The following is a 25594-nucleotide window of genomic DNA, read 5'->3' as shown; positions in this document are numbered from 1 at the left end:
CCACTCCGTCAGTGTAAAAACAATCCTCTCCAAGTAACAGCACACTTCTAGGAAATGGCTGGGAACTCTTCAGGAGAAGTCTGACTAACACACACAAACTTACTGTTTGCTGTCCAAAAAGAAAACTCTAAGCAAGTACGGGCCCCTCATTGCCAATTATCATCCTACTTCAGGATGTATATTAAAAAAATATTTACCTGTTATGATCTATGTAAGATGACCACCTATTTTTGCAGAAACTTTTATCCCTGCCCGTCTCCAAAAATACCTCCTGCATTTCACCAAGTTCATCGTCAGAATCAAGGCTTGCACAGACCAGCAGACACCAAACCAGCCCCGACCACCACTGATCACCAAGTGCAAAATTTACCCCTGCATCACCCCATCCACCCCCTGAGCACCCCTAATAACCCCCAAACTCCTTGGAAACGACAAACATGTCCCAGAACATAATATATTTGATGTCATCAGCAGGTGCTTGCAGACAAACTGCATGGGTGGATGCAAACCAGCGTGACACAGCAGAACAGATTCAGGCACTAGATAAAGCCCTGGCTGCCAGCAGGATAATTTTATACAATAGCCATCCTGCTTCTTATGTCTCCAACCTTATCCTCAAGGAAGACCTTCAGAGAAGAAGCCTAAAAATGAAAATTTAAGGTTCTGCTGGATACTAGAAATCGTATTTTTGATGAGAGACGTTAGTTTTATGGCACAATTTATTTTTTTCCTGTATTTCACAGCCAGCTAACTCCCTCCTGCTCTCCAAGAGATAATATCCTGTCTCTTGGTATCTGTCTCAAGAGGGTAAAGACTATCACCACCTTTGCCCTTGCTCACAGGGCTCTGGCCAGCCAGCTTTCCTTTCAAATTCTGGTACAGATTTCATCATTAAATCGAATGCAGAGCAACGGTTTCCAACCTGTAACTTGAAGGTTGTTCCTTCTGCTTAAAAGTTGGAGATGGGCTCGGGCATCCAAATACTTATCTGCTTTTCCAGTTATATGTCAGTGCTATGAAGGATACAGCATCTCTGCTCAAATCCAATTAATTTTCATCCACTGATACATTTTGGTGCAATTATTTAAAATATTCAGCCTCTTAATTAAAAAAAAAAAAGCCATTCAAAACAGTAATAGTTTTGTAATGATAGTAAACTGCAGCATCAAGTAAAACAGCTTTGCGTAACATCATCTCGCTTGGCATGATCTGTAACAGAACTGCTACACCACAGAAACTGGAGTAGGAACATAAATCTAGGACATCGGTCTTGCTATAAATAACAGTTTGTCAAAACATTTGCTTCTTCTCAAAGTCCAGCAGACAAATCATTGGGGCCCTCTGCTGACCTTGGAAAGATTTTAATTATAAGCTTTGGAAACCATGTTGTGGATTCAATTTCGTTCTTCTGCTGGTGTAGTCTCGCAATAGAGGGTAATGCCAAGTAGACCGCATCTACCTGCAAATGCAGGACGTAAAACTGCAGGGATGTTGAAATATATCTGAAAAAGTCTACTCAGTTTAGATGCTTTAAAACTACAAGCCCAAAAAACAGTCAGGCCCCATTAATATAATAGAAAATAATTACACGACTTATAAAATGACAACGTTCTTGTGGCTGTAAGGCTGAATTCTTTACCAAGCAGCATGGCCATGGGTGTACTCAGGGTTATCTGCCTTGCAGCTCCACCAGCAAAACAGAGGCCTGTTCCCTGCTGGGTATATTCACATGGTCGTATAGGCATTGGAGAGGCAGGGAAAATCTCATTCACCTAAAAGTTTACATCTACGTACTGGAAGGAGTCCAGCAGAGGGCCACCCAGGTGAGGAAGGGCCTGGAGCACCTCTCCTGTGAGCAGAGGCCGGGAGAGCTGGGACTGCTCAGCCTGGAGAAGAGGAGGCTCAGGGGGATCTCACCCAGGGCTGTGAATCCCCGCAGGCAGGGGGCAAAGAGGCCGCAGCCAGGCTCTTTTCAGGGGTGCCCAGCGCCAGGCCAGGGGCAGTGGGCACCAAGGGGCAGGCAGGAGGCTCCCTCTGAGCACCAGGCAGCACTTGTGTGCTGGGCGGGCGGCTGAGCACTGGCCCAGGCTGCCCAGAGAGGCTGTGGGGTCTCCTCCTGGGAGAGCGGCACAAGGCGCCTGGACGGGGTCCTGGGCACCCTGCGCTGGGGGCAGGCCCCAGGCCTCTCCCTCCTCCCCTTAATTTACACCTGGTTCATGATGATATATGATGTGTTTCTCCTGCCAGAGAAACCAGCTCTCCACAGTGACCATCTATGAATTATGCAGCTACCACTGTCATGTCCTGACTCAATGCAGAAATGTAGGGACATGCCACTAGAACATGTGTGAGTACTGAGGACAATAAAGCATGCAGACTTTAGGACATGCATTTTTCATTTATTTTAGTATGATAGTTGTCCCTTTGGTCTTGAAAAATACATGAATGTCACATCTCAGGCTACACTCCAAAGTTTATACTTCAGGCTAGCACTGAAAAGGGGCTGTTTATGATCAGAATCCCATCACAATGTCTAGTCTGGGAGTCGTATCTCCATCTACAGCAACAATTTTGGTTTCTATTTTCTAGTAGCATTTTTATTTGAAATCCGTTTCTTTGCTTTGTAAGCTGGAGAGAGCCAATGGAAAAACCCATTGTAACGTAAGTAATGAGATTGAAATTGCTTCTTAATGAGTAAGATCACCATGAAGTATGGCAGCATCGTCATTTTACATGGAATGAGACCAAGACAGAGAAAATACCTGGCAAGCACAAAGTTGCAGACAGTGCCATGTTATATTATGTTCTCAGAAGAAAATGAGTAAATAACAAACCCAAATATTACTGAAAATACACCAATCTAGCTGGGTACACCAAATATTTTTTGTCAAAAATTGGTCCAGATTCTTTCCCTTTGGTAGTTCACAGTCAAGCACAGGAACTACTGTTCTGTAGGGTATATTGTATGTTTCTTTCCACATCCGAGGGAAAGAAAGAGCTACACCTTCATGAGATCCTCTTCAAAAATCAAGACACTGACACTGTATTCTCCTGGAAGCAGACTTTTCTGAATAGTCTCTTCAGTCAACTGCAACGGGCTTTCCTGAGCCTGACTTTTCAATCTTCCTTGACTGAGGCATTCACATATTTTCCAGTTTTCCTGTGCACTTGCTGATCAGGTCATGGCTGGTATCAGTAAACAACACTGTACTGAGCTGTCAACAGAGCACTATTACATTTGAGACGCTGGCGTATGGGGACGTAACAATGTTTTGCAGATATGCGCATGCTAACGTTTTACAGGAGGAAGAGATGGGTAATTCTGTGATTATCCAGCTTTAACTATTTGCCAGAAAAGACCTGATACTTCAAAGGTCAAGTTCAGAAGATGGTAGGAGAGATGAAGGCATTTCTATTTGCAGTGCCTGACTGGGTTCTGGGTCCCTGCAAACACCTGAGGTCACTATTCAGTGTAAAGATCTCTGAATTCGTTTCTGAGGTTAGTAACTTCTCTCTGACTCCACGGTACAGCAGCTGATAAGATGTGGTGTGAAAGATGCAGCCAGTTACAGGCTGCATGACTCTGCTGCAAGAGCAGCTGTTACGTCTGTTCTTCCCAACCCTTCTGTGATTTTCTACCTCCCCCCCCAGATAAAACAAAACCAAAATGAGTACGAAGAATAAAACCAGAAACGAATTGCAACCTCCTCAGATAGGAAGGTCACACTGAAGGGATGGAAGAAACCAATCTCATCCTTTTCTGGTTTCTGGTTTGTTTTTAAGGAGAAAGAACAAGAGCCAGGCACTGAGGTCATTTGTTCTGTACATGCCAGAGCTATGGGAATAACAGGTATGTTATGGGGGCAAACAGGAAAGCTACCGTGACTCTCAAGACTACCTATAAAAGCAATACAAAAAATCCACAGTGCTGTTCATACCTCTCCAAATGAGGAAAAGGGAAAATGTGCTTAGCTAGCAACCAGCTACAACTCTCTCCATGTGGAGAAAAGAAATAATCCTTTTAAAATTGGTGCTTCCTACGCACGGGAAAAAAGTAACAATAAGGAAATTCTCAAAACTGTATTCGCTGATGTTAGGTCTCTGACAGGATTATCTCATAATTGGGTATTAAATCCTAATTATATGAATAAAAGTCTCAGGTAAAATAACACAAAGTGGTATTTCGAACTGAAGCACAACCTTTTTTTGCTAGTAAACTACTACTCATCATTCTTCTTTCTCTATTATTTTAGTGGCTCAGAAAACCCTCCCCAGTAGGTAGGAGCTTCTATTTTACATCCTCTGGATTATCTAAAGTAAATCAAAGAAAGTGTTTGCATTTCCTATGAGAACACAACGTGAATATTCTAAAATTCTTCAGTTTTTTAATGTATAAAAACAACTCACACATAAAACTGATTGTCAACCCCCTCCTTGGCTGCAAACAAGTTATTTGCAACTGGTGTCTCGGTCGCCTATGTTTTAATTAGCAACACTAGCGTTTACCTCCAGCTTCAGCAACAGCTCCCACTGTTGTCTAGAAACACTGAGTGCATTGTGAAGTGTGTTTTAAAAAAACATGGTATGTGTTGCTTGTTTTCTTCTTTTGTCTTGTATTCACGCTGCTCATAGCAAGTTACAATGCATCCTTTCATTTTTTTTCCCTTTCTGTTTTCTGTGTAAACAAGATGTTTTATGCAGTAGGTTTAAAACACTTCTTGAGAGCCACATTACAGAATACATGTACACCGTAAACTAATTAGGTTTATTTAGAACTGCGTAGATTTTAAATTTAAAGAACATTAAAATATGGTTTGATTTCAAGGAAGGACCATTTCAGAACAAGCTGTCAAATGGAGAAGTTGCTAGCTTATCCCTGCAAGACTTCATAGAGAAATCAATTTCTCTTTGTTTACCTTCACAGTATGTTGCTAAGCTTGCTGAAAAGCTGCCAAAATTGCCTTCTTGAAGGTATCATTAATAGGGAAGCTTGTGTATTACACTTCTTTGGTAGACAGATAACACATACATGATAGAGAAGGCATGATAAGTGGGACTAAATATAAAGTTTCATCTGAAGATGTCTGAAAGAAGTTTTAAAAGGCCTTAAATTCTTTTCATTCTTTTTTTAAACTAAGGAATTACCTGTTAATCATTGAAACCATTTTTGTGTTGCTCTATTGACTGAATATCAGATTTCAGCTCTATGCAAGGCAACGGCAACCACGCCATGCGAGGCTTTCTTGCTTCAGCTGCAAGAAGCATCATGCTCGCACGCTCTCACCCTGATGGGGGACTTCAACCACCTGGCTGTGAGCTGGGGAAGCCCCACAGCAGGCTGTGAGCAATCCAGGAGACTCCCAGAGTGCGTTGAGGATAACTTCCTGGTCCAGGTATGAGACAACCCAATCAGAGGAGAAGCGTTACTGGACCTGGTGCTCACCAGTGGGGATGAACTCATTAAAGAGGTTAAGACTGGAGGCAGTCTGGGCTGCAGTGAGCACGCCCTGCTTGAGTTTGTGATCTCAAGTAATACGGGCTTGGTGAAGAGCAAAGGCAGGATCCTGAACCTCTGAAGAGTGAACTTCCAGCTGTTTAAAGACCTAGTGGATGAGACCCCTGGAATGCTGTCCTAAGGGACAAAGGAGCTGAGCAGAGCTGGCAGCTCTTTAAGGATGTTTTCCTTAGAGTGCAAGAATTCTCCATCTCCTGTGTAAGAAAGCGGGCAGGGAGGGCAGACAGCTGGGAAGGCTGAGCCAGGACCTGCTGGTCAGACTGAGGTGCAAGAAGGAAATGCACAGGCAGGGGAAGCAGGGACACGTGGCCTGGGAGGAGCACAGGGATGCTGTCCGGGTGTGCAGGGATGGGGCAGGAAAGCCAAGGCATGGATGGAACCGAGCTTGGCGAGGTGGAGGGAGGGCATTGTGCCCCTCTGCTCTGCCCTCGTGAGGCCCCACCTGGAGTGCTGCGTCCAGGGCTGGGCCCAGCACAAGGAGGGTGTGGGGCTGTGAGAGCGGGGCCAGAGGAGGGCCGTGAGGGCGGTCAGGGGGCTGGAGCACCTCTCCTGGGAAGAAAGGCTGAGAGAGCTGGGGACGTTCAGCCTGGAGAAGAGAAGGCTCCAGGGAGACCTCATGGCGGCCTTTCAGTATTTCAAGGGAGCTTGTAAAAAAGACAAGTTTCCTGTTTTTCTTGTGAAAAGTCTTGTCCCGAACAGGCCTGTCAGATAATTACAAGCAATACACTAAGTTTAAGAAACTACCTTCTGTTGAAAACACCAGAAAGATGTAATGAAAAGGTTTAAAAAGTCCATGGACTTGTTCTCCCAGTCTTACATCCTTTGAGTCATCTAACCTGAACCTTAATAAAAGATTTAATGAAAATAAAAATGTTGTAGGAAGTAGTCCTGCCTGGGTCTTCAGAGTCAAGGCAAGGCCAAGAATGATTGAAGTGTATGTCCGATTAGACTTCTCCCATCAGAACATCTTTAAGGCAGATAGGAAAACCAAGCACTGCCCAGCAATGGATGTGGACATGGACAGCTATGTATCTGCTAACAACGTTACAATTAGTTCACAAGAGCATGGTAACTTTTTAAGAGGCCTGGTTACATCCTGGTTATATTGCCCGAATTATCCACAAAACTTAAATTTCTGTAACAGTACCACCATAGCAGTTTGAAACTGGAATAGAGATTCAAAGATTGACTACACAAGTTACACTGTTGTATATATACCAGTGTGACTATTTTGATTAAATGTCATTCCCTTAGCTGAAATAGTTTTATTGCTCTGATCATCTATGTATAGATCAGACTTTGTACAGCAACTACTATAAAACAGTCCCATGAGAGAAAAATGATTATTTTGGGTTCTGTAGATATGCTTTTCAGAATAATGCTTAAATATCACCCAGTATATTATCATTTGTTTTATGTAAATAAAATCTTAATAAAAAGTGTAAAAGTTTAAATGACTAACACACTGACTCATTTCTAGTATGACTTAACATTCCTCACATTCAACACTAACAGTGATTATACATGCATACATACAAATTACTCAAAGAGGATCTTTAAGAAAAAGGACATTATAGTTTGTATGTACATCAACTGATCTGGAACAGCAGCGTGGGTGTAATATTGACAAAGCTAATGATGCAAATAACACGTACTATGAAGGTATGAAACTGTGAAAAATTATCAGCTGCTATTCTTTCCTACTCATGTCAGTTCCTGCAGAGGACTAGAAAATAAAGACTCAAGCCTTTTGCCCACCTCCATGTGATATTTTATTTGGCTCAAAGGAGTGCTTCCACATCTTATAGCACAAAGAAAGAATTTTCTTTTATCCCCAAACTTTAAAATTACATTAAAAAAAAAAAAAAAAGACTAGAGGGAGAAAGCAGTAAAGACATTAGAAAAGGTTTGGGTAAAGGCAGTCTGTCCTCCACCAGGTAACAAGAGAAGATAAGAATTGGCAGACCTTAACCCCAAAGGTGGTGTGGGTTTTGAAGCAGAAAGAAGATACCCAGAAGAAAAACTACGGGGGAAACCAGATAACATGGAAGATTTCCAAAGACTGTGTCCTGCTGTGAGCGAAGGGCTACAGAAAGCCTGGACTGCCAATAGCAGTGCCATGATTCTGGAGTCCTGAGCCAGACACCTCCTGGCTAGAAGAAGGGAAAATATTCAAAGCTACTTACATTATATTGATGATTAGCCACGGGTTTGTAATTGGTGGTTACTGCTTTGTCCAGCTGCTGTGATAGCCTTACAGGTTTAGAAGATTCTTCTATCTGTAATCTTCAAAAGAAAAAAAGAATAGAATTAATAAAAGCTTCAGACAAGCACACACTCAGAATGTTCCCCAAATCTGCAAGTATGAACCATCCCTTATTGAAGGTGAGCTGCAAACACATAATAAGGCAAAATAAATGAACACTTCTGAAATTTTTCCTACTCCTTTTGCTTGAGGACACTGTGGATTATTAGGACACTAGATGTTACTGGAGATACTGAAAACCAAGCAATTGTGAAGGGAAGATACTGAAAGCTGTGTCTGAACACAGACTTCAAAAGCCTCATATTCACATGGAAACAAAGGCCTTGTATTTAAAAATTATCAAAACCAAAGCAAACAAACCCCAAATCAGCTTACTCGGCTGAGAACTGAAAAAGCTTTCAATTTACTCTGCTGACACCCAGGCAACAGCAAAATCATGCTCCATGACCTTCTCTTAGATATTTTAATGTAAAAATAAAGATTTCTCTGACCTTTCTTTTGGCACTATAATATAGCATCAGAGCACAAATAACTATTTGAAAAGCACTTTTAAAAACAAGAAGACAGAGAAATCCACCCAGTTTCAAAACAACGTGCAATCAAGTCTGAATGAAACAGCTGACAAAAGGTGACCTTTAGTCTGGTTTGGGAAGGACTATAGGAAGCAAAGAGATTGAACATATTTTGTTAAGTTCATCTCTTTGTAACTTAAAGATTACTTATGATGGTTTTGAAAACGAGTTCCATATACTTCAGGCTTTGCTGTCAAGAATTACTGTTTGAAATGAAGATGCAGGAAACCAAGGTTTAGAAAGGTGCAAGCTAATGCTCCTCCAGAGAAAATATCTTCATGATGCATCCTGTTAATATTTAGAAAAAACTAAACTGTTACCATCAATGCAGTTATTTCATTTCCAAATTTTGTCTCATAGATAGATATATACCTGCTTCCTCTTGAATCTTTGCAAACTTGTCCTTTGTTCTATAGTTTTACTTAGCCTTAACAGACCATTGCCTTGTACTCTAGATTTCTAAATCAGCAGAAGGTACATCAATGCCTTCTTCTGTCCAAATGTAGCATGTTTTCTTCTAAGCTTGAAGGAAAATCGATCTGAAGGTAAATGAGTGGGTTTACCACTGCTCTAGCAAATCAAGGTAGAAGTTTTTATCACAAGAGTATATCATCTGGCCTTCAATCTAATTAAATGATTTTAAAGATTTTATTGACCTCATTGCCAAAGGTCTCCTGAACTCTTAACTTTCAGAAAGAAGCACAGACATTACAGGAAAGCTAAATGAATATTGTCCAAGTCTTTTTCTCCACATCCTCACCTCCTGATTTTTTTTCTTTGTGGTCTCAATAAATATATGTTTGTATTATTATTATTTATTACTATAAAAGCCTGGTTATATGATGTGTCTTTTTAAAAAAATCTTCTCTTGCAGTTCTTCATCTTTTTTCCTATTTTTGTGACACATGGAGTCTTTCTGTCCTCCCTCTCCCTCACTGTACCTTTCACCTCACTTCTCCCCTCTCCCTCTTTTCCTTCAGTGAAGGAAGCAGAGATACATTTCCTGCTAAACCTTTTTACAGATATTGCTTCTGTTCACGAGACAGCGGCTCCTGGAGAATTACACATCTAAATGTCCCATGACCCAAAGGAATAGGTGGTAATCCACCATTAAGCCTCCAAAATAACCTTCTCCAGACCTTCTAGTATGCTTCTTTTTCCTCTAATAGCTTTCATTTCTCTTCTGTTTCTCCTTCCTGCCCTTTTCCGGCCTTCCAGGGTAGCCTTTGAAACAGGGGAGGAGAGGGGCTGTGCTGCCGCATGTTCTCAGTGAGCATCAGGATGGCCACCTTGAGGACTAAGCCACAAACTTTATGTATCCATTTCTTACAAGATTTTCCGTATTAGCGATTAGGAACACCTATATAACACTTTAAGTTTCTGGTAGGACATTAAGAAGGCCCAACGACCACTCGTCCCCTACTTTCCTTCCCACCCCAGTGACACTCGATGGCTCACACAAAACCAAAGAGCAAGGCCGTGACTGCTGAAGGCCACGGCCTGGAAGCTTGTCTCTCCTTTTCCTTTTAGGCCACTGCACCGCCCCCTTCTTCATCTGGACCAGAATTTTTTATTTGTTTGGCGATGTTTTTCCAGAGTCCTCATTACAATACATGTGAGAGACAAACAAGGTTCACAACAACACCGAAGTACATCAGAAAGTCTCCTTCGTGCTCTTAGGGAACACTAGGCTTCGGAGGGTGGCACTTTTCCATGATTAAATCCCCCTTTCATACGGTTTTATATTCATGACTCTTAACAGGGTCAATGTACAATATCTGCCATTTCTTCAGGAAAGCAGCCAGAAAATATTAGCCCTTCTATAACGAAATGCCAGAAGACTGAAAGTACGGACTGAACACATTTTCTTAGAAGAAAATGCTTTATAATGGTAGTGTCAACCCCCCTCTAACTTCTTAATAAATTAGATATTTAAGCATGCAAACAACGGAGAGCTCTTTAGCCTAGAGCCTGTAATGAGTGCTTCACACCGCCGAATGCTAAAGGGCTCTTCCTGTTCTGGCATTTGAAAATTACAACACAGGAAATTTCATCACCCATTTCAGTGAAGCTTCCATAAATTAATTATTTTTTCTACTTCTTTTTGCATAGAAGAACACCAGCAATTCCTCTCTTAACATTTTCCACTTAGAAGGACTCGCTATGCAGGAAGCACATTTCAGTGATTTTATTTTAACCTGCAAACTGCTAATTTGCAAAACGTAGAAAACCAAAAGTGTTGAACTAATACATTTCTGTGAGGCCTCCAAAGGCGTGATGGCAGTTAAGCTACACATAACATGTGCAGTTCCTCAGAACACAGTAGAGAAAGTAAAGGAAAACTTCTTGCCTTCTTAGGAAACAGGCTGCAACCCTACCGCATTATAAAATGGTTATCTAAGTTTCTTTGGGAAATGACAGAAAAATTCAGAATGATCAACATGCACCAACTAACCAAGAGATCATACATCTCATGTTATGCATCTCAGGTGGAAATTTCAGAGATACCAGTGTTATATTTCAAAATTTCTTCCGTTTGTGCCAATGGTTTTCAAATTTTGATCCACAGATCTCAATCCATCTTCAGAAAACTGGCCAACACTACGGGGCTGACTTTTACATCCTGTTCCTACCTGACAAACTGCTGTGGTGAAAAGCAAGAGCACATCACATCCCCGGGATCACTTTTTAATGCCAGCAATGACAGCAGTTGCCACATGCCAGTATACAATTCTAAATGGGAAGCATGGTGACTCACGAGGCAAACCTTTTTATTAATATGCATTTATTCTACCCATGCACGTTGCTCTTCGTCTCCCTAATGGCTGCCCTTCTCATTTCATTTCTGAAGTGTTCACAATCTCCTGAAGGATGACAGAGCCTCAGATTGCCTTCCTTCTGCCAGATTTCCGGGCTGAATATGGTCACAAATTACCAAATCGTTGACGTGTTGAAGCGCTGAAATTTGCTTAGTGCATTGCAGGGTAAAAACAAATACCCTGCAATCACTTTATCCAGACAATTTGTTGGTAGAGATGCTCTTTGTGGTGAAAATATGGTGTGGGGGCTTTCAAAACTATGACATCATTTTCCCATATTCAGAAAGTAGTATGTCTGGGTGAATATAATTGATTTTTTTTTTTAATTTGTATAGCTGTTGTTTGAAAAAAGTTAAGGAAGCATATATATTTACATATTATAATAATTACACAAATTTATAACAGAAGCTGTGAATTACACATTACTTTTGCCTTTTAGACTGCTGTTTTAATATGTAACAGATAACATTACTTCAGAGTGCTCATTTCCTAAACCGCATTTAAAAAAGCAGCATTAAACCAAAAATATTACGAAGCATTTTAGCCAGGGTGTTCTCAGAGTGGATCTGCTGAATCTTAATTGAAGCTGTTGGGAGGAATAAAAAAAAAAAAAAATCAATAGACTTTCTGAGTCACTGGTGACACTGATTTAAAGGAGCAGGGGCTTTTTACCTACCACTCTTTATTATGATTTGCACGTGTGTGACACTTAAAAGCCTTAGTTATGGAGCAGGACTACACACAACTCTCCAAGGATTTAAATTTTCCACATGGCTCTTGTTGCAATAGTTAACGCCATAACTCATGCTAGTATCTGGCCTAAAAAACATAAAAAGAGAATGCAGATTTTTTTTCTAAAACTGCCAATAAATTAACGATACAGCAGCCACCAGCTTGCACACTGTAGTTTTTCTCTTCCACCCCCACGATCAAATATAGCTCTTCTGCCCTGAAATACAGCAAGTAACCAGCATGGCATCAAATTTGCCACAGCCATTTCCCAGCAAAATACGTTTTATACTGCAACTCTGATTTGTCATTGTGACTAGAGTTGAATAAAGGGAAAAATATTCAAGCAGGCTGGAAATAATTTTATAGGACTTGTCAACATGCAGCAAACTCTCTGGGGAAGACAGATGAAGGCAATATTTACATTCGTATGAGGAGATGCTTATTGGCTTTTAAATGCATGAATCTTTCAGCATCAAGAAAATAAAACAAAGATAAGCCTTAAAATAAACCTTTAGAATAGATGATTTCCTCTGATTAATCTTCTGTCACAAAACAAATGTTTCAGAGATTAGAAACAGGTATTAATCAGAAGCATTGCTAGCATATGAATTCTTGGCATTTCTAAAGAAATTATCGTGAGGATGGGACCGAAAAGTTTCTGTACCTTTTTGTGCTTGGTTTTATTTATACAGGGCACTAGCAAGGAAAGAGCCAACCTCGGTGCTGCAAAAAAGGAGAGGTTGGTCTGCTTCTTCCTCTGCAACATCACACGACAGAGACATGCTGTCATTTCACTTGAAAAGAGCACGGCCACTGCCCAAAGCTTTGGAGGAGTAAGGAACCCAGATCTCTCCAGCTCTGCACCGTTTTGCACCTTTTTTTTTTTTTCCTTGAATCCTCACAGAAGCTCCCAACCCAGTACCAGAGGAGTGAAAGCCAAGGACTAATGCTCTTTCAGTCCCTTTCTTAGTAATTTTGTACTTGAACCAGACACAGGCAGCTGCATTACACGAGCTTCACGATACCTGAAAAAGGCAACCAAAGCTTTTTCTCTGCCTTCATACTTTGCTAAGCATCCCAAACATGATAGAGGTAGCTGTGTCCTGCAAAATCATGTAGAAAACAAGCTAAGAAGTTAAATATACGTGTAATGATATAGCTTCCCACAAGCTTCTCTTGTGTTTATGTGGACCACACCTTGCTTAGGTTCGGGTAGCACCTTTTCTGACTCTTCTTCCAAGTAGGTGTAAATTACACAACGAGAGAGTCGATGACAGACAAGTGACAAATATTCCTAAGAGATGCTGAAACTTCACAAAGTTTTTGTACTTCTGTGAGAATTAAGGGAACTCATCACCCTGTGGGGCACATCCTACTAATATAACCCCATGGAAGCGCCCAACCACCTACGGCACAAGAAACCACCAGAATGACTTCATTTGTAAAAACGCACATGAGCTGATCAGAACGATGACAACCTGTTGCCACGCAAAGCCATCTGTCATATATTCTGAAAGATAACAGCTAGCGAGATGCAAATTCAGCACGTCTTGTCTCGTTGCGAGCAGAAAAATCCTATTGTCTCCTGTTAAATGGAAGCAGACGACTGCAGCCCGCTGTGTAGTTCCATCTACTCTTCTCTTTCAGACACAGCGCACGCACCAAGTCAAGGCAACGTGAGCCCAGCCCCGGTTGTAAGGAACAGACAGAGACAAGGATGAGCTGAACGGAAGTGGCATTATGAAGTGCATTTGCCAGCGTTAAGTACTGAAACATTTCAGATTATTAGCACAGTATATGATTTGTAACTAATTTTAAGTCCTGAAGTCTTGGCATTTCAAGAAGAGTACTGCAATTATTTTATGTTCAGGAAACCTGTAAGGTTTTTCTGAAGTTGACATCTCCAAGCACGTATGTTGAAGCCTGAGCAATGAATCATTTGAAGATATTTTCAGGCCTAATATTGAGACAGGCACCACAGTCATCACTGAGACTCCAATTCTTCGTATCTTTCTCCAGCACAGAACACAAGATGATATGAATGACAATTTGGCAATAAGTAGCCATTTCTTTTGGGTTTTGTTTGTTTTGATAAAATGGGAATAATTGATTAAAACCACTAACCTCCCATTTTTTCCTCTGAGTTTAGTATTGCAAAGGATTGAAAACCTTTTGGGCTGAGGTTGTGAAGACAAATAATGCAAAGATAAAGTAAGACAGCCTTTAGCATTCTAGGCATGATACAATGGAATAACTTTCCCTAGTGTTTGATGCTCACCTTTAAACACTTTAAGTGATGCCCTAACGCAACCAGCAGGAAGAAAATGCTGGGGGTCTGCTTGACATCATGGATATTTGAAATCAAGATCACATATGTCTAATGTACTCTTCTGGAGGATACTGATGAAGCTGGGTTCTGGTGGTTGCTGGTCCATACTGGGGATGTGGTAGAGACGACTCATTTGAGGCTAAGCTTAAGAAGGAATCATAACTCAGAGCTAGCTTTCATGCAGTATGTCTGTCAATGAAGGTTGCAAGTGGCTGCTGTCTCCAGCCATTTTGTTTGTTGCTTCTCCCCTTCACTTATTATCCCTCTTTGGGATTATAAGGACCCTTTTCAGATGCTCTGTCCATCCATATGCCTTCCTGATGACCCTTCAGCCCTGTGAAACACTCTGCACCCTCCCTGCCCTCCCTGGAGGGCCTGGTTCAAGCCAGCGTGGACCTTGTGCCACGTGAAAAGCCCCTTCCACAGCTGTCACGCATGCTGTGCATCAGCGGGAAGTCCTGTCGCAGTCAATCATACTTATTGCAAAGAAATGAACACTTTCTTATTACGATTCACATATGCTGGAAGGGCAGAGAAGTCTGCGGCTTGGTAATTGCTGTAAATGTCAAGATTTTGCAGTCCTCTCTATACTACAATCATCATAGTCAATCATTTAGTGCCCAGAAGGGAAACAAAACCTTTTTTATTGGTTCTTACTGTACTTTCAACATTTTCTTATTAACACACACACCACAAATGTCTCTGTCCAGTCTTCAGCCTGACACAAATCCCAACAGAAGAGAGAAAATCAAATTCAAGAACAAACAAAAGCAGAACCAGAGGGGGTGGTCTTCTCTGAGGCTTAAACCAGGGCACAGGTGCATCCACGCAAGCTCCATTACATGCATACAAATTTGTTTGCAATTCATCTTAAATTCTAAGGAGGTAAAGCTGCAGGACACAATGCATTTCTGTAGCTGGGCTGTTACTTTTGTTGCTCGCTCCAGCAACAAAAAGGTCTAAAAACTAGGCTGAAGTAAAATCAGTGTGCTTTTGTGTTGCCCAGTGCACGCAGGCAACCTCAAGCAGTGACGTGAGACGAGGCAGAAAACTGGCAGGGTGACAAGGTGTGCTGGGAAGAAGAAATTAGGCAACACGTCGGAAGAAATCAGAGTGAATGTGGGATTTGGGACATTAGATATTTCTGAATTCCTTTAGAAAGGATGACATACAATTTTAACTTCATACATATCCAAACACATAGATTTCATAGTCATTCCTATTAAAAAAAAAAAAAAGATAACTATTCAACACCACTTCCTCCTCTTTTGTGCTATGAGAAAATGTAAAAGGTAAGCTGGAAAAGAAAATAAATGGCTGCATAGTTTTGGGGAGGGATCAACTTTCTGAAAATGCATAAATGAGCTTAAATGCACGCAAAATCGTATTAAGGACTGTGCTTTTTATTTTTAAGACAAAATATAAGGAACAGTTTTATCCCCCCTGCTAAAATCTCATGGCTTTTTCTTGCTTCACAGCCAGATGTTGGCAAGTCCTGCCTCTTCCTAATACGGTTTATTCTAAATCCTAAACAAACAAAACCAACAAAACCACACAATCAACCAAGAAATAGAGTATTTGAAGCAGCGCTGATGAAATTCAGACAGCTAAAAACGACAGCATGGGTGAAAGGGTTAAAAGACAAGCACTGTTCCCATTCCTGCACCATGATATATATTATATACCATGTACACCTTTCTGAAAATTATGCATTGTGGAGTCCTATGCTTACCCAAACTTCAGAGATCCCCAGACAGAGGTGTTGGTAGAGCACTCCAGCCCAGCCCAGCTGGGGAGAGCGAGCCTTCAGTTACAGTTAAAAGTTAGTTCAGTTACAGGAAAGCCTGCAATTTGAGCAGCTCTATGCTCTTTTCCTCCATGGGAATGAAGGTGAATGGTGGGGGAGAGCTGCACGTATCAGTGCCTGCTCGATGACCACCAGCTGCATTACACTGCCCTGCCCTTCCCGTAAGGGAGAGCTGCCCATCCGCCCCACCTACAGCAGGGGAAAGGCAGGGCCGAGTTCATTTTTAATCACCCCCAACCCACCCTTCTCCCTCCATCAGCCTTTCCGCTGATGTGTTCTGCACCACAAAGTCCCCTTCCCCCTCTGTCACCCCTCTCTCCTAGAGGAAGCCTCTGAAGGCCACGAAAGGTGACCTGAGGGGCCCTGCCCTGGTAGCTGCACCAGGCCCTGTGCCTCAGGCCCATCCTCCCCGGGACTCCCCCCGACACGAAAAAACAACCTGTTTGAAAGTCTGTGTGCCTGTACTGGGAACATGCAGCTGTAAATCACTTACTGTTTTAAGAAAAACTTCAACCTGAAGAGTTTTCTGGATATCATAAACCAATTGATTCCAGCATTAGACCTGGATGTCTGAGGAGATAAGAGGAAAGAACTGACTTCCTAATGTAAAAACCAAGACAAAATAGATCTATAAAAACGAAGTTACCTTCGGGTATTTTTTTTTATTTTAAAGACAGAAATGGCCATTATATTCATGAAATGATAATCTAAATTTTTCTCTGGTGTACTGCTGACTGAAGAGTATCCAGTGATACTTCATGTTCATGATGTCAATTTTGCTATGCTACATCATTTTTAGAAAAACATCCTGTCATGATTCAATAAAAAAAACCAAAAATGATGAAGAATCACCATATGCTTGTGCCTTTTTATTGTGTTTTTTAAAGATAGTCTCTTTTCCCACTTTCATTTTCAAATATAGTTTCCTTTCCCGATCCCATTTTCCTCAGTCCTCAAATTTCTTCATAACAAAGGGTGTTTTTGTTAAACGCTACTTAGAGTTTAGAAGATGAAATTTACATTCTTAACTATTAGTTATTTCTAAAATTAAAAAATTCCACAGCCTGAAAATCATTAATAGTTTTCTTGCCAAAACTAATCTGTTTTCGCTTGCTGCTCTGAAAACAATGGTAACAAGTAACAGGGACTTGCAAATCCAGTCAACAAAAAGCTACACATTTCTTGCCTGTGTGCTGGGATGGAGCTAATTTTCTTCATAGCAGCTTGTATTGTGCCGTGGTTTAGATCTCTAACCAAAACAAAGCTGATAACACACCTGTGTTTTAGTCTCTGCACTGCACCCAGGGTATCCCTGCTTCTCACCCTCTGGTGTGCAAGAGGTTGGGAGGGGACAAAGCAAGGCAGATGACCCTAACTAACCAGGAAAGACATTCCAGGCCACACAACATCATGCTCAGCAATAAAAAAGGGAAAAGTGGGGTTTTAGGTAGGTTAGCCACCTTTTTCTCGGGAACTGGCTGGCCATCGGTCTACTGGTGGGAGGTGGTGAGTTATCACTTTTGCCTTGTTTTGTGTTCTTTCTCTCATTCTTCCACTTGTCGTTTGGTTATTAGACATCTTCTATCTCATCCAACAAGTTTTCTTGCTTTTACTCTTCCTTACCTCTTCCCCCATCCCACCAAGGGTGAGCGGCTCTCTGGTGCTTGGCCGCTACCAGGGTTAACCCCCAACCTGGTGCTTGCAGATCCAGAACTGCTTTTCATTTTGCTATGGGCAACAAGAAACAATAATTTTAGGAAGGAGTCTTTTAGGCAGAAGAGCCATGTATACCAAATCCTCAAAAGCCTAAGACTAGAGTTATTGGTAAATAGGTTTTTAGGATTTACAAGCTCAGTAAACTTGCTCTGCAATTCTTTGATGAAATTGCCCAGGTAGCTAAAAGAGACAGACTGTTGGCTAAGAGTCCCCAAATGAAAAAATATATATATAAAATCTACAGCATCTCTGCTACCTCTCCTCTTCCAGTGACAACTGGAACAGCGCTCCCCTTCGCTCAGCAATGTCTTTAGGGAGTTGCAGCTGCCAGCGCCCTGCCTCCAACTAGGCACTTCCATCCCTAAAATGGCACTTACCAGATACCTCATCACTCCCCCTGTAGCTCTGCAAACAGCCACAGCATCTGGCTCCACTGGGGATCTTCCAGTTAAAATTTACTGTAAACAATTTAACAGTTTGTGGCAAGCTGGGAAGCATTTGGATTACTTCCCTAGAAAACCTCACTGCCTCAAACACTTCAGGTTTTTCCCTGCCTCTTCCTTCCTTAGCCTGCAGACCTAAAAATGCCAGATAAGCGGATTGCCTTTTTGAGGACATCCACCTCCCTTCTGCTAAAATAGACTTGGAAACAACCAGCAAGGGGCTGCTGCAAAGGGCACTGAAATGAAACTTCTCCAAGAAAGTACTTCGCGTGCGTATGTGTAAATGTGCCAATGACTACACAGTGCCATTGGTAGCTTAGAAGGTAAGCCTGCACAGTTCATCTACTGTTCAACAGCTTAATCATATGCTCACTCTAAGCTGCTGAATTAACCCACCCAACACTTTTCAGGAGGCAAAGATAACCAACTGTTGAACTCTGAAAACACACTTAAAAGCAAAATCAGCATCAGGATAAAAGACAAGGTGCGTATTCTCAGCAAGCCTAGGAATCCTCTGCTATAAACAACAGAGCAAACACACAAAGGGAGGGAAACCCGTCCTTCTCCTTAGTCCATGTGAAAAAACAGTCTTGCTTATCCTCTGATGGGAAAAACTTACCAGTTTCTGGTGCTAGCCGCAAAAAAGAAATGAAGCACAGCAAACCAAAGAGCAGACTGAAAGATGCATCAGTTAAAGCAGAGGAGATTTTTTCTTAAATTTGATCGTCATTCTTTCAGCCAACTGTATTTCCATTGCCAACTGTACAGCACTCTGCCACTGTGCTCTATTTGTTCAAATAGCTTAATTACATTTTACCTCCTCCTGTTTTGCAAGACAAGCTCTTCCCCGGCTCCCCCTCCCACTACACTGCCCACCTCCACTTGAAAGCCGCTGCTGCGCCATTCCTCAGCTGTCCTTTGAGTGGGGACCGTGCTCCCACGAGCAGAGCAAGGGGGCACGTGGCCGCGGCAAAGCCAGAGGCAGTGCGGCTGTGTGGACGGGGCACAGGGCACAGGAATAAGGGGTAGGAGCTGCTGGGCGGCTTCGTGGCTGGGAGGCAATGGCAATGGGGAGAGGTGAGCCGTCATCATGAGCTCCAGCTCTCCAGGCTGTGTGAAGGAAGGTTTCACACCAGCCCTGAATCATTCAGCCCGGCTCCAATCACCTTCCTGGAGGTCTGTTCTTTGAAATCCCGCTGCAGAGGGCAAATGTTAGCGTCATTTTATTAAAAAAAAAAAAACCAACTTTGTGCATCATCTCTGAGGCTTATGGTGCTCGTCACAGCCACAGCTGTACCAGCCCTAGCCCTGATACAAGATCTCACAAGTATTTTGAAAATACCTTCAGAATGTGGAAGCTCTGGCTCAAGACTTCAGCTTCAAGCTCTGCTGCAACTCTCAAAGTTACTTTAAAAAACCTTTCCAATACTTTATTTTTTTTAAACACCCCAATGACCAGAAGGCACAACAAAGAAATGGCTACGTTTTCTGGCAACTGAGCCCAGAAGCATAAGATATAACTCTGAATTTCAATAATATAACTTTAAAACTAACTTTGCCTTTGTTTTGGAAAAAAAAAAAAACAAACTTAAGCTTGGTAGCTCAGAATATTATCTTTTGAACACTCCCTAGAGAGCTTATTTGTTAAGAAATAAACTTAGCTCCATGCTCTAGTCAGCTCTGCTACATTAGTATTCTCCTCTTAATTAGAGACTTTCAGAAGAGTGTCTGTTATTTGTGAATACGCTGAAACTCACCCAGACTTTGTGAAGCTGTACCTATTCTGTTATTAAATAAAAAAAACCAACAGATTTGATTACAGATTCATCTGGCATGACAAATTCCAAAACCAGTTAATGGCTGAGGCACAAATGTTGTCTAGCTTCCCTAATAGGAAGCCGTATAATTGGGTTTGTCCCTAAGATCTGTGTGAAAGCAGACTCTATGCAACTATAATTCAGTTGAGTAAGTCCTCCACAGGAAAAAAAAAAAAAAAGTCTTGAAAGAAGCTTCAGAACCGTTGTATTTTAAAGAGTGCTCTGCATAATTTTTCCTAATTACACCTACAGCTACAGTTCAAAATATGTATGTATACAAAAAGAGATGTTTTGTGTAAGTTTCATTTGTTTGTCATAAAACTGTATGGAATCAAATCTAGCAATCAGTAATCCAAGCATGAAATATAATAAGCTGTAACACTATTATTTGTGAGAATAAGAAATCTTCAATTTTTAATTCAGAATGCAAATCCGTATCAAACGCCTGTGTAAAGCAGCATATCTTAGAAATGTTAATTGATGTGTAACTTCATAAAAAGTATCTTGGGATTAGAGATATTGAGACATTTAACACCAACATCAGGAGTATCCTGTATTAAACAATACAGTATATGTAAAGGTTACACGGCAGTAAATTTTATCAAAATGTTTTGTCAGCTCAAAATTATGTGAATTTCTGAGCATGTGCACTCTTTTCAGTGGCATACGTTATATATTTTTATGAACAATCATTATATATCACATATACATACCACTTTACAAAATGACAATTTTTATTTTCCCAACTCATTATGTCTCCTGTTACGTTCCTTTCTTTTTACACAATGCCATCAGCTTAAAGTACACGTTCCTCATGGATTAATTACTGGCTTTTCACGCATATAAAGTGAAGAGCATCTCTAGGAGAACAGGGAAAGCAAACCACCTTTGGTGAAAGTTGTTATGTTTGACAGCTTTGGAGCTGGTGGACAGTGTTTAAATTGCGTGGGAGATGAAATTTTAAATTCTAGCCCGAAGTCCAGAGCAGCTAAGGATGCTCTAGAGGAAAGAACTGGAAAACAGAATCACTTAAAAGAAAGAAACAGCTGTAACAAACATTTAATTCTGAAAATGCAGAGAATAGTCTAAAAAGCCCAACAAGTTTCTTCCAAATAGACCTTTTCGTATCATGTTATTTCTGCAATATTTCTCAGAGTACTTGCTCTACTCCACCGCCATCCTTCAGTTTTATTAACTACCCAAGACTTTGGAGGATTCTTACATCTTTCAGTGCTGAAGGGAATGGAAAATAAATTACCTATTTATTTATTTATTTATTATTTACTGCTTTCCCATCTGTATTGCTTACAACATCTGTATCTAGAGCTGCAAACACCGTGTTTATGGTTAAGTGGGGAGAAGAGAAAGCTGTCTAAGCTAGCCTGCTTCTTCAAGCTACATGGAGACTCAAGACTTCTACGGCAGTTCATCATTTCAGCCTAAGTAGTTCCTGCTTTAGAGGTCACAGGATCTGTCCGAGCTGAAGGAAACAGATACTATACGCTGTATTCCTTTCTGTACTTGCCTTAGCAGAAACAGAACACAAACAGCTTTTATGGTCTTGGAATAATTTTGGAAAATCCTCCATTGCAAAGGAAAGAGGAAACTTCATATTTTTACTACAGAAAAAAACGCCAAACTTATGTGAAACACTGTTATAATTAATTTTAAATTTCTCTCCATAAACTAAGAAAATAATTTGCCATCACTTCTTCTCGAGTGCAAATTCTATTAATGACTGCATGAAAATTAAATTTGAAAAAGTGACTGGCAATGCACAGCTTTAAACAGAAAAGAGTACGGAAAAATAGTAAGAAAATACCAAATTACAAAGAACACCGTCCTGTGGATTTAAGCAACATGCCTTTACAATGGGTATTTTGCTATGCAACACCCAGCGTAACAAACAAAAGAAACACCTTAGTGCGATGAAATGCAAACAACCTGTAATGGGACTTTTCTCTCTTTGCACATGTTCTATGACAGGCGGTACCAGAGTGGTATTTGCTGCAAATGAGTTTAGATCAGTTCTCGAAACTGAACTCCACCGATGAACAGACTGCACCATCTGCTTCTACTAATATACATTAGAGAATGTGTATTTTCCATAGCTGCTTATTTACTCTCTAATCAGAAGTCTGCAAGATAAATAGGTAGAGCTTGGCTATGGAATAGCTGCAAAACATTATCATTTGTGGATGTCAAGGGTGTACACAAAAAGCAGTTAGGTTATGTGAAAGCTGTGCAATGAAGTAATGAGAGGAAATTAGGCAAAAAAAAATAAATTAAGAAACACGCTGGGATACTACCAATTATTGCACTGATGAGAGAACTACAAGTGCAAAAAGCATAGATGTAATAAAGTTTTAACCAATAACATGTAGAAAAAAAAAAGAGAGAAATAATTTCCCAACTGAAGCATAAGTAGAGCTGGCTGGAAATCTGAATTTTTATTACATGATTTTTGTGTTTTCAAGAAAAAAAAATCTTGAATCAGGAGGTAAGCCAACATTTAAAGTTTTCATGGAATAGAAATCCTTCAAAATTTTGTTTTGGAAACCCAAACACGATGTTCCCAAAACAAAATATGCTTTCCCAGTATCCTCAGCAGCTGCCGACTGAAATTAATGCCATTCCTGTCATTTCACAAGTGTCATTTCCATGGCTTGCTGTGGTGACAAAAGCGATAAAAAGCAGGTTCGATTCCAGCCTGGCGCCTGCAAAGGCTTCCGCGGTGACTTGTCCCCAGCACGGTGACTTGTCCCCACCGCAGGCGCTGCGCAGGGATGCCAGAGCCCAGCGGTCCCAGGGCAGCCGGCCAGGTTATTTCAGAAACCTCGATGTCTGCTGCACAAACTGCCCTGCTGCAGAAAGCAGGCTGATGTGTTGGTTAAGTGCTCACCTGATACGCCAGCTTTGCAAAAATTAATCTGAGTTAAACACCTGAGAGGCCAGTGTGAGATTTCAACGTTATTATTCTGTGTGTTCTCAGTAGTGGGGATGATCGGCCAGTAAGATACTGCAATTAATCTAACAGTATTTCATTAGGAAAGGCAATCTTCTCTTCTTTGTAAGGACAGTGAAGAAAAAAAAATCCACTTTTATGTCCCAATATAAATTCATAGAGGTATTGAAGAAGTTGTGGTGTAAGAGCAAACAAAGTAGACTAGGACTTTTCAGGGCTGGAGAAGAGACAAATGAGAGATGAAGACAGGACGGAAGTCTACAAAATCATTTGTGCTGTCTAATACCAGAACCAGTAGACATTAAAGCTGTAAGACAAGGAAACTCGAAGCAAACACAGGTAAGCAGTTCTTCACGCACCTTGTCAATAAACCACAGAACTCCCTGCTGCAGGATGGACGCTACAAGTGCATGTGGCTCTCTACATTAGAGAATCTTTTGATGTTGTGGAACTCCAGGCTGGGAATGATAAGGTTGAATCCCTGTGGGTTAGGATCCGCGGGAAGGCCGGCAAGGCTAGCATCCTGGTGGGGGTCTGTTATAGACCGCCGAACCAGGATGAGGAGACGGATGAGGAGTTTTATAGGCAACTGACAGAAGTTGCAAAATCGTCGGCGCTTGTCCTCGTGGGGGACTTCAACTTCCCGGACATATCCTGGAAACACAACACGGCACAGAGAAAGCAGTCTAGGAGGTTTCTGGAGAGCGTGGGAGATAGCTTCCTGACGCAGCTGGTCAGTGAACCTACCAGGGGTGGTGCCCCGCTAGACCTTCTCTTCACAAACAGAGAAGGACTAGTGGGAGATGTGGTGGTCGGAAGCTGTCTGGGGCAGAGTGACCACGAAATGGTAGAGTTCTCTATTCTTGGCGAGGCCAGGAAGGGGACCAGTAAAACTGCTGTCTTGGACTTCCGGAGGGCTGACTTTGAGCTGCTCAGGACGCTGGTTGGCAGAGTACCTTGGGAGGTGGTTCTGAAGGGCAGAGGAGTCCAGGAAGGCTGGGCGCTCCTCAAGAAGGAAATCGTGATGGCACAGGAGCGGTCCGTCCCCACGTGCCCAAAGATGAGCCGGCGTGGAAGAAGACCGGCCTGGCTCAACAGAGAGTTGCGGCTGGAGCTTAGCAGAAAAAAGAGGGTTTATAATCTTTGGAAAAAAGGGCGGGCCACTGAGGAGGACTACAAGGATGTAGCGAGGCTGTGCAGGGAGAAAATTAGAAAGGCCAAAGCTCATCTGGAGCTCAATCTGGCTACTGCTGTTAAAGACAACAAAAAATCCTTTTACAAATACATCAACGCGAAACGGAGGACTAGGGAGAATCTCCATCCTTTACTGGATGCGAGGGGAAACCTAGTTACTAAGGATGAGGAAAAGGCTGAGGTGCTTAATGCCGCCTTTGCCTCAGTCTTTAGCGGCAATACCGGTTGTTCTCCGGACACCCAGTGCCCTGAGCTGGTGGAAGGGGATGGGGAGCTGGATGTGGCCTTCGCTATCCATGAGGAAATGGTTGGCGACCTGCTACGGAGCTTGGATGTGCGCAAGTCGATGGGGCCGGATGGGATCCACCCAAGGGTACTGAGAGAACTGGTGGAGGAGCTGGCTGAGCCGCTTTCCATCATTTATCGGCAGTCCTGGCTATCGGGGGAGGTCCCGGTTGACTGGCGGCTAGCCAATGTGACGCCTATCTATAAGAAGGGCCGCAGGGCAGACCCGGGGAACTATAGGCCTGTCAGTTTGACCTCAGTGCCGGGGAAGCTCATGGAGCAGATTATCTTGAGGGTCATCACGCGGCACTTGTAGGGCAAGCAGGCGATCAGGCCCAGTCAGCATGGGTTTATGAAAGGCAGGTCCTGCTTGACGAACCTGATCTCCTTCTATGACCAAGTGACGCGCTTGGTGGATGAGGGAAAGGCTGTGGACGTGGTCTACCTTGACCTCAGTAAGGCTTTTGACACCGTTCCCCACAACATTCTCCTCAAGAAACTGGCTGCTCGGGGCTTGGACTGGCGTACGCTTCGCTGGGTTAGAAACTGGCTGGATGGCCGGGCCCAGAGAGTTGTGGTGAATGGAGTCAAATCTGGTTGGAGGCCGGTCACTAATGGAGTCCCCCAGGGCTCGGTACTGGGGCCGGTCCTCTTTAATATCTTTATTGATGATCTGGATGAGGGCGTCCAGTGCACCCTCAGTAAGTTTGCAGATGACACCAAGCTAAGTGCGTGTGTCGATCTGCTCGAGGGCAGGAAGGCTCTGCAGGAGGATCTGCATAGGCTGGAGCGATGGGCTGAGGTCAACTGCATGAAGTTCAACAAGGCCAAGTGCCGGGTCCTGCACCTGGGCTGCAACAACCCCAAGCAGAGCTACAGGCTGGGAGATGAGTGGCTGGAAAGCTGCCTGGCCGAGAAGGACCTGGGAGTATTGGTGGATAGTCGGCTGAATATGAGCCAGCAGTGTGCTCAGGTGGCCAAGAAGGCCAACGGCATCCTGGCCTGTATAAGAAGCAGTGTGGCCAGCAGGTCGAGGGAAGTGATTGTGCCCCTGTACTCGGCTCTGGTGAGGCCGCACCTCGAGTACTGTGTTCAGTTTTGGGCCCCTCGCTACAGGAAGGACATGGACGTGCT

The 25594-nt window shown here is 42.4% G+C and overlaps 1 protein-coding gene across 1 annotated transcript in view; it reads right to left on the bottom strand.

Annotated features, from left to right (window-relative positions):
* The window catches only part of GTF2F2 (general transcription factor IIF subunit 2), a 93529-nt gene that overhangs the window by 8282 nt on the left and 59653 nt on the right, over positions 1–25594 (bottom strand). The window contains exon 7 of the mRNA XM_048046934.2: positions 7702–7801. Within this exon, the coding sequence (XP_047902891.1) occupies positions 7702–7801 (100 nt within the window). The remainder of the gene's footprint in view (positions 1–7701; positions 7802–25594) is intronic.

Source organism: Anser cygnoides, chromosome 1, assembly GCF_040182565.1.
Source record: "Anser cygnoides isolate HZ-2024a breed goose chromosome 1, Taihu_goose_T2T_genome, whole genome shotgun sequence".
Lineage (NCBI taxonomy): Eukaryota > Metazoa > Chordata > Aves > Anseriformes > Anatidae > Anser > Anser cygnoides.
This window is presented reverse-complemented; position numbering and strand designations above follow the sequence as displayed.